The 12,037-nt window shown below is 44.0% G+C and overlaps 1 protein-coding gene and 1 pseudogene across 1 annotated transcript; both read right to left on the reverse strand.

Moving 5' to 3' along the window:
• Positions 1-310: 310 nt before the first annotated feature.
• Positions 311-7,675, reverse strand: Cryba1 (crystallin beta A1). Its single transcript, XM_059270675.1, has 6 exons — positions 7,633-7,675; positions 5,797-5,861; positions 4,909-5,027; positions 3,335-3,476; positions 947-1,089; positions 311-558 (listed from the first exon to the last, which is right to left on the reverse strand). The coding sequence occupies exons 1-6, from the start codon at positions 7,673-7,675 to the stop codon at positions 411-413; spliced, it is 660 nt and encodes a 219-aa protein (XP_059126658.1). The 3' UTR covers positions 311-410.
• A 2,480-nt stretch (positions 7,676-10,155) lies between these two features.
• LOC131916234 (small ribosomal subunit protein eS12-like) lies at positions 10,156-10,564 on the reverse strand (annotated as a pseudogene).
• Positions 10,565-12,037: the final 1,473 nt, after the last annotated feature.

The raw sequence follows: 12,037 nt of genomic DNA on the forward strand, positions 1-12,037 counted from the left end.
CTGGCAAATAACTGACAAGGACATACAAGGGCCTTTTTGGGTTGTTTGTTTTCCAAGGTGATTTTTTCTGTGTGGCTCTCGCTGTTCTAGAACTAGCCCTATAGACCAGGCTGGCCTTAGTTGAACTCAAAAGATCCTCTTGTCTCTTCCTTCAGAGTGCTGGGACTAAAGGTTTGCTCCACCACCACCTGACCCGGGGATTTGGGGTTTTATCAAGACTGTCTTTGAGATGTCAGCCACAAAAGGGATTTGTGTGTGGCAGTTAATTCAGTCTCCAAGACTTTTTTTTTAAATGACATTTATTGTGGATTTTAGCAGCTAACATTTGGAAGCAGTGTCTGGGCAGAACATAAAATTCTAGAGTGCTTAGCAAGGTTTCATGCTTGAGGCAATGTGGAACTTGTAATCCACTACTGTTGGATACGGCGAATTGATTGGATCTGAGAAGTCTGGGCATGAGATCCCCACTCTCTCCAGTGTTTGTAGTCTCCTCCATGATGGTCACATTCCAAGATATACTGATAACCACGATATCCAGGGTACTGGTAGCAAACCCAGCTAGGAAATTCAAAGCACATTGCATTATTAAATCTAAGAACCTGACATGTACCCCCAAACCTGAATCTTGCCCCTCAACACAGTGGTATTAGGGTACTTAGGAAACAAGTCATTCTTAACATGTTAGGCACTGTTACTGTGCATAGTATGGCTACAGAACATTAGCCTTAATCATGAAAGAGTGTCAGTAGTCTATAAAAGCTTTTACAAAGATACTTAGTGGAGGGAAATGGAACAAATGGTAGCTGGAGCAAAGAATTCTAGGTCGGTATTAATATGCCAGTGTATGGAATCTAGTAAACCATGACCCTGGGTGTCTTAATAGCCACATGTCTTAGAAATATAGAAATTGCTTTGAAATGTCCTCCAGCTCTGTTTTTGTACTTACGCCCCACATTGTATCTTCATGGAACCAACTTCATTGTTGAACCAACCCATGGCTTGTAAGGAAGGGTAGTCATCACAGATCTCCCACTGGCGTCCAATAAAGTTCTCTTTCTCAAAGATGGTAATCTTAGACTCTTTATGATTCTATAATCCAGAAGTTAAAACCTTAGTAGTGTAGTTATTCTATTGCTATTTTTTCCCTAAAATTGAAACACTATTTATTGCCTACAGAAATGATGATCGTTGACAAGATTGATCGTTGACAAGATTCAGGCTAAACAGGAATGTGTAAGAAAAATCCTAGCCGGGCGGTGGTGGCACACGCCTTTAATCCCAGCACTTGGGAGGCAGAGCCAGGCAGATCTCTTGAGTTGAGCCCAGCCTGGTCTTACAGAGGTCCAGGACACACACACACACACACACACACACACACACACACATCCTGCTGGGTGATCACGGTGCACGCCTTTATTCCCAGCACTCTGGAGGCAGAGTCAGGTGGATTTCTGAAGCCAGCTTTGTCACAGAGCTAGTTCCAGGACAGCCAAGGAAAGGTATACAAAGAAACCCTGTCTCAAAACAAGAAAAATCCATAATTCTATTTAGCCCAAATCAAAGATGATCTTTGAACTTAATATAAGACAGTGTAAGGCAAAGATACATTTAAAAAAATAGCAATACATAGCCACTTGGTTATTTGGTACTGCTGTAATCTAATCCAGGGCCTCATCCATGCTGTGCAATTGTTCTACCTACTGCCCCAGCATGATCTCACAGATTGAAACACTATGTGCATTACATGTCTGCATGCATTTATGTTTCTAGTAACCTCCCCAGTAAAGTACATGATTTAGGTTTAGAGGTATTAATATCTAAACTAGAAATCATAAGAGAATATATGGAAAGCTTCTAGCCCAGACAAATGTCACTCCCAATATCAATACCATTTTCAACTCTTAGTCTGTTTCTGCTTAAACTTTAAAGAACTTTTTTATTCAAAGGTTCCTGTGTTCCCTAGACTGGCCTCAGATTCAAGCTTGTCTTCAAGTTTCTTGGGTGCTAGAGTTAACAAGTATATACCACCATGCCCAGCTCTCTCAAAGCCTAATGCACCCTGATTGAGGCATCCATTTTCAATTGGGGTCACCATGTTGGAGGGGGGAACATGTGGAGATTGGGGACTGAAGCAGGCAGTACCTGCACACTCTATTCCTGAACTAAAATGTGATTTGTTTATGGACAGCTGCTGTGAACTGCCTTTGACATTTTCAGATGCATATTTCTGCCACTCTTTCTGCCTGCCATAATCTGCCTCACCATAACCCCTAAACAGTCACTGGAAACACTAAAAGCATGAGCTGAAAGAAAACTTTGTCCACTTAAATCATGTCAGGTACTTCCATCAACAATGAGAAAATGGCAACACAAAAGTTCTTTCAAAATTAGAAAAAAAATGACCATTTGGCTAGTTCAGTTATATCCTAAATGAGAGCTTAATGGAAAGTTGGATATTGTTAAGGAACTGAAAGAAAATGATGAGTTTCTGCCTATATTTAAGGAAGGAAATTACTCTTTTTAAATGTGGCCAAGTAGTGCAAGAAATATTTAATTACAGTGAAGTAGTTCATATGTTCTCAGAAACAGATTAGGAATAAATGCTTCTTCCCCATTTACACATAATATATCTCACAAGGATGTTAATTGTTACATCATTTTAAAAATAGACTTGGCCGGACGCTGGTGGCACATGCCTTTAATCCCAGCACTCGGGAGGCAGAGGCAGGCAGATCTCTGTGAGTTCCAGGCCAGCCTGGTCTCCAAAGCGAGTTCCAGGAAAGGCGCAAAGCTACACAGAGAAACCCTGCCTCAAAAAAACCAAAAAACTAAAAATAGACTTAAAATTTTATCTTCAGATTCAATTTAGAATGCAGCCTAATGCATTGTTAAGTAATGCTTGGTGTTAAAACCTTAGTTATTGATGCAGATAAGCAATACTAGAAGACCTGCCTACTTTAGTTTGTCCTTGTTGAAGATGTACTTAAGCCTCACACTGTTTCTTCAGTGAAATCTGAGCACATTGCAATTTACCTGGCCATAAATTGACTTTGTATTGCATGGTAAGTGCTTTCTCATTAACCAATAGCTCTTCAGGTCTTGAGTATGTGCTTCCTGCCTCTGTGGTTCCTTTTTAGCATAAGGGGGAAATCGAATCATAGATTTGAAGGAAGGGAACAGTGTTGTTATTCTTTACTTTCATCCTCCCTGTTACATTCAACATAGTTGACAGAAGCAACACAATGTCACACAATGTCAGTCTGACCTCATCCTTCTTTACCCCACTCACATGCAAAAAAAAAAAAAAAAAAAAAAAATGAAATTTCAAACTCACGGCCGAACAGATGGGGCGGAAGGACATGAGACGCTCAATATGGTAGGCATTGCTCCCACTCCAGGCATCCCATCGAGGGTATTCGCCTCTCTCCAGGATAAACTGTTGTCCACAGAAGCTGGTATGCTCGTAACCAATCCAGCTGCCAAAGATAGGTAATGGTATATGGCCTTGGAGAGAAGGCCTCTCTTGTCTTAGATGAGTTTATAGTGGGATAAAATATCAAGTCAATCACAAAGCCCTAGGTAATGAACGCTCATGACTTTGTATCGAACCAGTTTGTAAATAAATTTTGAAATTACCCACTGAAGATTCTCTTGTCCTAGTAGTGTATATTAACAAAGCTCTGTTTCCATTCTAGTGACCTGGAAGTATAGATTGATGATGATCCAGTGACCATTTCTTTGTCTCTAGATCTTGTAAGCCTCTTCCTAAGAGAGCAAAAGTCTGATGGGATGGGTATCTGTGTTTGTTTCTTTGTTACTTTGAGGGTTCTTCCTCTTGCTGTCCGTACTTATACCTTCTTAATGGAGCATTCTAGTTAAGTTGTTAACTGAATCTTACTTATTGAAGCTATCTTAAAAGTGTTGCCTGTATAAAAAGGGCTGCCGGGCGGTGGTGGCGCACGCCTTTAATCCCAGCACTCGGGAGGCAGAGCCAGGCGGATTTCTGTGAGTTCGAGGCCAGCCTGGTCTCCAAAGCGAGTTCCAGGAAAGGCGCAAAGCTACACAGAGAAACCCTGTCTTGAAAAACCAAAAAAAAAAAAAAAAAAAAAAAAAAAAAGGGGGCTGAGGATCTCTGTTTTGGCATGGAGCAGCTTATGAAAGCTTGGTCACATGCAAAGCCACTTCTTCATAGACCAACAAGAGTACTAAGTGTGGGTTCACACTTAGGCCAGCTTGCCAAGAATCAGAATACGAAAGCCAGAAAATCTCTCTCACCAAGATTGACTATGTCTCTGGATCCTTGAGATTTCATTCCTTTTAATAAGGAAATTAGCTAACAGTGTCTGCTCTGGGACATCTGTTTGTATACCATAAAAAGTCTGTCACTCAGGAATTTCCCTTCAAGCCAGGTAGTGATGGTGCATGCCTTTAATCCCAGAACTCTGGAGGCAAGGCAGGTGGATCTCTTGAGTTTGAGGCCAGACTGGTCTACAGAGCCAGTTCCAGGATAGCCAAGGCTACACAAAGAAACCCTGTCTCAAAAAAAAAAAAAAAAAAAAAATGAAGAAAAGAAAAAATAATTCCCCTCTCCCTATTTACTATGGGCAAGAAAAACAGTCTTCTGTGACTGTTCTGAAGAAATCAAAAGAAGTGGCCTATGGACTTCAAAAGTACAGATTCAGTCACTGTCACTGTCCTGTCCTGTTGCAAGTCTACTACCAAGATATGAACATCATCCCTAGCTTTCAGTTACTTAATTAGGCATGTAACAATTTCCTCTAGGAAATAAGACACCTCTCCCTAAGAAGTGATTAGCATCTGGGGAACATCTTCCTATATCCTGACTCATGGTCCTATGTCTAAAGAGACCTGAAAAAGGCCTGAAGCTCTCTTGGTGTCCATACTCACGCGCCACACTCCACCTTGAGGGACCGGACGTTATCAAAACTACGCTCAGAGACATTTGGGCAGGAGCTGGTGAACTCCATCCTCTTGCCCTGGAAATTCTCCTGATCATAGATGGTTATCTGAAGTGGATTGAAATGGGACAAGAAAGAGAACCAGGTGCAGCAGTAAGAAGAGAGGTACAAGTTTGTATTTATCCTGTAATTTTCATTACTAGCCACAACCCAGGATGCCTGATGAGGTCTCTTCCAGTATAGACAAGGCAAAAAGGGGTTCAAGTTAGTACCACTGCTCGGTGTCATGTTCAGGCTAAGTTTATGATAAGAATGGTCTTTCAGGGACAATGGAAAGCTCAATTGACAACTCTGATTCCACCGAGTGTCCTGCACCCATATGACCCAGAGGCCAGGATTCTACGACTCCTAGAAGTACCCTGTGGATTATTTATTTGCTTCTAAAATATAAAGGGGTTGTGATAAATCTTTTGTCTTTTGCACGTTCTCCTTACCTGGCAAGCTCCCAAAACTGTGAACTTGCCTCAGAGCTGTCCAGTGAGGAAAGGATTAAGTGATAGGGAAACAGTGAAAGGCCTGGGGTCTGCCATTTCAGCTCATGGCTAAATCCACCCTCCCTCAGTCTGAGTAGGGAGCCTGGATCTCATAGCTTGTTTGGGATCTAATGGTACTATCTCCCACCCATCATGGACATCCAGGGTCACCCATCATGGAAGCCAACAGTGTCTGGATGTTGGATGGGCTTTCCTCCTACAGAACAGTATTTTGTTGGATGGGAACTGTCAAAGAATAAGTGCAGCCTTGTAGCTACTATGTAGCAGCACCTCAGCCCTGCCTGTTGGATCTTTCCATTTTCCATGTGATTGGATCAGCTTACCTTCCATGGCCCCAAGGACCCTGGCATAGGATTGGTCTGAGCCATCTTGGTGGTTGGAAGAGTTTCTGGAAGACATACACATCAGTGATAAGGCTTTCAGGATGGGCGTAGTGAGATAAGAAGGCACAGGAGAAAGGAAAAGAGGCTTGAGGTCCCAGATTTTGTTTGAGATCCCGGCTCTGGTGCTCCTATCCAAACCTTAGGTTTCCATCCACAGACCTTTCACACGCAGTCACTGTGAAAATGAGGACAGTGATGCAGATGGAGGACTGCAAAGGCATCTGGACCTCTTGATAAATGTGCCCTCTGTCCTCTTGCTCACCTTCAATGAACAACACTGCCTGTGTCTTACATACCCTGATATCAACTCCCTGACAACTGTCTAGACTCCACATATCTAATCATTCAGGCAGAAGGGTCAGAATTCCCCACCTTCCTTGCCCTGATTAAAAGGCAGCCTGTAGCCGGGCAGTGGTGGCGCACGCCTTTAATCCCAGCACTCGGGAGGCAGAGCCAGGCGGATCTCTGTGAGTTCGAGGCTAGCCTGGTCTCCAAAGCGAGTTCCAGGAAAAAGCGCAAAGCTACACAGAGAAACCCTGTCTCGAAAAACCAAAAAAAAAAAAAAAAAAGGCAGCCTGTACTGGGATCCTTTGTGGTCTTTCCAACACCCAAATTGACCCATTAATTCTGCATGTCCACGCCACCACTCCCTCTCTGTCTCCCAGACTTAGCTGTTTTGACCTTGTTGTCTTCTCCAGCCTGCAGATTTTGAGTTCTCCCTCACTTCCCAGACCTGCTCACAGTACTCATGTGTGTCATTCTTAACCATGTACAGGGTGAGCATCTCAATAGCAGGGATGGCACCTCCTGGATGACTGATACAGCACCACGCCAAAGCTGTGGTTAGATGGGGAATAGGGTAATTTGAAAAAGGGTAACCTGAAGCCAGGCGTGGTGGTGTGGACTTTCAATGCCTGCTACTTGAAATGGTAGGTAGGAGGATTGCAAGTTCAAGATCTACTTGAACAATTTAATGAGACTGTCTCAAAATAAAAAGTAAGGACTATGAGTTCCAAGCTAGCTAGGGCTACATCGTGAGACCAGTTCTCAAAGTGGGTGGGGAGAGGGTGGAGGGTAGTCTTGGGGGCTGGAGATATAGCTCAGTACTAGAGTGTTTGCCCAGCATGTGTGAACCATTAGACTTAATGCCTAGTACTGTGTGTGTGTGTGTGTGTGTGTGTGTGTGTGTGTGTGTGTGTGATGAAGAATGGGTAATTATAAAAATACAATGATAGTTCACTCTATGTCAGATCCTGCTTTACTTGCATTAATATATCTAGGCCTCACAAGTCAAATACCATCACCACCCCATTTTATGAATGAGGACCATAGAGGTTGAGTAGTCATCGTTGATGGTATAATGAGAAGGATGGAGGAAGGAGAGGGAAGAAAGAAAGAAGACAGGTAGTTATATATCAGGTTTCTACACTCAGAACCAACATTCAGGATTCTACCCTCGTATCCAGCCCAGGAAGTAATGCACAAAAATTCTGGCGTTTCTGTGTGGAGCCTCCAAATAAGAAGCATCTCCTCTCCTGCCCATTACACCTCGCTGTGCCCAATAACCTGCTTCTTTCTTACTGATCCCCGGTCTTAATTTCTAGGCATGTGGTTATTGCCATATGGGTGACTCCTCAAGGTAGCAAATGAAGCTGTTCACTGAGCAAAGTCCCCCGCTTTCTCTGCCTCTAGGCAGGAGACAACCGGGTCTTCCTCTGCATTTGTCTCTTGGGGGAAAGGAAGGAAAGACAAAGGCACCTCCAGAGCCTCACTCACCCAGCTCCCGCTGCACAGTCTGGGTCTCCATCTGGTGCCACATCCTCTACGGATCCCTCTTTATACTCCTGCAGCTGGTGGCCAATGGCTCCGTCAGCACTCTCTTTTCCCTCTCTCTTTGTTTCTCCTGATCCCCAGAGCTTTAGTGGCTCAGCCTCCTGGGGGAGGTGTCCCTCCGTGCTTTGTCTAGGGTATAGAAGTGCAGAGGCCCTATATTGGGCAGGACTGGCTGCCTAGGGGGCTCTTCTCAGAGCAGCTGGGGGCTGAGGACAGAAGTTCTACCAAACACACCAAAGGACCACATATATGTATGTATGTATGTATGTATGTATATGTATATTTTTTCCATAAATGTGAAAGTAAAGCTGGGCAGTGGTGGCGCACGCCTTTAATCCCAGCACTCGGGAGGCAGAGGCAGGTGGATCTCTGAGTTCAAGGCCAGCCTGGTCTACAGAGTGAGTTCCAGGACAGCCAGGGCTACACAAGGAAACTCTATCTCAAAAAATAAAATAAAATAAATAAACAAAGTGAAAGTATTCTTACAAAACTGAGCATTGTTGGGAAAACAATTGTTTTCAAAACTCCTTGTTCTGTTTTTCTCTATAGGATCTGAGTTTAGTTACAATTTATATGTAGATCTAAATCTCACTGTTTTATTAAGTATTCATTTTAATATTGTAGTTTGCTTTAAAGATTTTGGAGCCAATAACCTTGAGGATTTTTTGTTGTTGTCACTTTGTGTCTGTGTGTGTGTTTACATTAGTTTACTTTGTGTGTGTGTGTGTGTGTGTGTGTGTGTGTGTGTGCACTCTCAAGCTTGCATGCTGAAGTCAGATGACAACCAACTTTCAGGAGTCAGTTCTCTTTCCACCATGCAGATTCTGGGGATCAAAATAAAATCATTCAGCTTGGCAACAAATACATTTGCACACTGATTCTCTTGCCGGCCGTGTGGAGTTTTTTTTTTTTGTTTGTTTGTTTGTTTGTTGTTGTTGTTGTTTTTAAGGCAATGTCTTACACTGTAGCCTGGGCTGACCTTCAGTTCAAGGCAACCCTACCTTACCCTCCAGAACGATGGAATTAACAGGCGTGCACTCAACCCTTTTTAAAACACAGGTGTGCATGTTGCCTGCATATTTGTGCATTACTTTTGTGCCCGGTACTCATGGAAGCCAGAAGAGGACATTGGATCTCCCGGAACTGGAGTTACAGATGGTGTGAATTGCCACGTGGGTGCTGGAAATCAAACCTGGGTTCTCTAGAAGAGTAACCAGTGCTCTTAACTCCCAAGCCGTCTCTCTGTCTCTCTTTCCCCCATCTCTTTTTAAAACATTAAAAAAAAAGCTTTTGGTCCATTTTTTTGTGTATTTATTTGTGTGTGTGTGTGTGTGTGTGTGTGTGTGTGTGTGTGTGTGCATGGTGCTCATGTTGGGGTCAGAGGACGTCTTGTGAGAGTCAGTTCTCTCCTTCCACCATGCGGGTTCCAGGGATAACTCAGTGGTGGGACTTGGCCACAAGCCTCTTTACCTGCTGAGCCATCTTGCTGCCCCTCCCCATTTCCTTTTCATCCTCTTTTTTCTCTCCATTCCAGACTACCATTTTAGGAAAATACTTCTTTGGTCAATCGTTCCTTCTTTCATTCCCTAATCCCTCGACTGGCTTAGATAGTCTCACCTTGTAGAAATTTCTTTAGAAAGTAGATATACTGGGATCCAAAGAGCAGAACTGAAGTTTAGAACAAAATTAAAAGTTCTTTTTGAAAATAAATAATCACATAACTGCTTCTTCTACTTAGCTTGGTAAATACATTTTGAACAAATGAATGAGTTCTATGACTCTGGAGGAGGCACAGATGAAAATGTGTCTCCAATGCTGTAAGTACCCTGCGGTGCACAGTCCACTCATCCAGCCATAGAACCCTGCCTGGGCTGTCTGTGATTTTTTTTTCCACTCTCAGGATTTGTTGTTGTTGTTGTTGTTTGAGACAGGGTTTCTCTGTGGAGCTTTGGAGCCTTTCCTGGAACTCACTTTGTAGCCAAGGTTGGCCTCAAACTCACAGAGATCCGCCTGGCTCTGCCTCCCGAGTGCTGGGATTAAAGGCGTGCGCCACCTCCACCTGGTTGGATTTTTTTTTTTTAAGATTTTTTATTTATTATGTATACAGAGGAGGGTGCCAGATCTCATTACAGATGGATGTGAGCCACCATGTGGTTGCTGGGAATTGAACTCAGGACCTCTGGAAGAGCAGTCAGTGCTCTTAATCTCTGAGCTATCTCTACAGTCTCCCGATTTGATTTTTTTTTTTTTTTTTTTTTTTTTTTTTTTTTTTTTTGGTTTTTCAAGACAGGGTTTCTCTGTGTAGTTTTGCGCCTTTCCTGGAACTCGCTTTGGAGACCAGGCTGGCCTCGAACTCACAGAGATCCGCCTGGCTCTGCCTCCCGAGTGCTGGGACTAAAGGCGTGTGCCACCACCGCCCGGCGATTTTTTTTTTTTTTTTTTTAATGAGCCAAAATTTCTATTTATTCATTTCTTGCACTTGAAGTACTCTTCAATGCCATCCTTGGCCTGAGAATCTTTGCCATAGTCCTTAACCACTCCACAACGGCAGCCAGCCACTTTCCATGGTTTCCCCGCTTGGTCGGTAATAATTTTACAGATGAGTAAACTGAGGGATGGGTACCAGGGCCTACCCATTCCCCTAGCTTCTTGTTGTTATCAACCTTAATTAGGTTGATTTGGTGCTCAGCACAAAGGGCCTCCACCGACTTGACATAGGTAGGCTCACCACAGCTGGATGCGAGCACACAGAGACGGGCTTGGTGCTTTGGCAGCTTCGTGGATGCCACGTGCTAGGCCATTGGATGAGGGCAGTCTTCAGCACCTCTTGTAGAGCAGTATTGGCGTCCATTACACCTCCAGCAGCAAAGCCTTCCTCGGCCTTGGCGGTAGATTACACCCCCGCCTCCACCTCCGCGCAACCGTGACAGCGGGGGGAAATCACTCAGGATCTTTGGGGCGAGCTTTATATTGTAGTGAATTGTTGGTTCAATAAAGACTGGTTTGGCTAATTTTTCATTTCAGAGGGAGAAATGGAGGCTTTTAGGATTGACTGAAAAGCCCAGCACATGAACAAAACTATAGCTTGGGAGATTGTGTGTGGACCAGTCAGCATGCAAACCATTGACATATGTCCACCGAGTATTCCCAGAGTTACAGGCAGCCTAAGCTGCCACCCTCAACCCAGCACACACATCACTTTCTTCTATCACCTTATGTCCCAGAAACTTGAGGATTGTGAGGTCTCTTGTGATGATTACCAAGCTTTCAGATAACCTGATATGGGGGCTTGAAGAGCTCTTGTTTCTTTCACAGTGCTGGGAATCAAACCCAGGGCCTAAAACATGTTAGACCAGCACTTGGCCCTGAGCCACGCCTCCAGCCTCTTTATGTGACTCTTCACAAAGATGCGGACCATTTCTCCTTCTCCTTCCTTGTTGTCTGAGACTCTGCTTTGCCTGTCTTGCATGAGACATGGCCTCGAAGCTCCAGGTCCTATCTCTTTCCGGGGAAGTTAGAGCATACGCTACCGAAGGAGTGGAAATGAATGGAAACCAGTTTGCATTCCCTTTGCAGACTAGACATCACACTTTCCCTTTCATCCTTAGTAACTACAGCATATAGAACATTGATCATGAGTCTGACAAGTCATTCCCGATCCTCAGGACAACCCCATGAAGAAGGTCAATGCTGCAATAATTTTACAGGTGAGTAAACTGAGGAATGGGGAGCCTAGATTGTAAGTAAAGAAACCTTTTTTCCTCTCTGGTCTGGCACCTGGCTTTGGATGATCAGTGCTGGGCCACCTCCAGCTGTCCGATGAGGAAGTTGAAGTGATCAAGGCAGTGTATGGTACTCAGAACTCAGCAAATCATAACCGTTTCATTAATTGTGCCAAATAAGATTCCATCTTATGCTTAGGTCTCATAAAGACAAGTAGAAGCAGGCAACAGACTTTAGAAAAAAGTGTGTCAGAGAGATGTTTTCTTTGAGCTGGGAAAGGCCACATTTATTCAGTTTTCATTTCCAGTGGTTCTCTTTATTATTTGTAGTGCATTCTATTAACACCCCCCCCCCCGCCCCTGTGTCTTCAATCAGCCTTCCCCTCCTCCCCCACCCCCATGATATCTATGCACGTGCAGTGTACTGGGGATGGAACCCAAGAGACTCGAGCATGCTCCAACCCCAGCACTTGTCGGGCTAGTTTTCTGCAGCTCTGTCAGAGACATGGATTGGGGAACATGTTCTTAGCCCCCACACTCACTGTACAAGCAAGGAGAACAACTGTCCAGTGAGATGAGCTATTAGATGCGGGGGGTGATGACTGACAGGGGGGATATGACAGCCC

The sequence above is a fragment of the Peromyscus eremicus genome, chromosome 8a (genome assembly GCF_949786415.1).
Source record: "Peromyscus eremicus chromosome 8a, PerEre_H2_v1, whole genome shotgun sequence".
Taxonomy (NCBI): Eukaryota; Metazoa; Chordata; class Mammalia; order Rodentia; family Cricetidae; genus Peromyscus; species Peromyscus eremicus.

Excerpts from the sequence above, each read along its gene's own strand:
- Cryba1 (XM_059270675.1), bottom strand. The coding sequence starts at position 7,675 with ATGTGGCACCAGATGGAGACCCAGACTGTGCAGCGGGAGCTGG. Across the intron at positions 5,862-7,632 it reads GACTGTGCAGCGGGAGCTGG|AAACTCTTCCAACCACCAAG; the intron begins GTGAGTGAGGCT and ends TATGTCTTCCAG. Across the intron at positions 1,090-3,334 it reads TCCGCCCCATCTGTTCGGCC|AATCATAAAGAGTCTAAGAT; the intron begins GTGAGTTTGAAA and ends TCTGGATTATAG.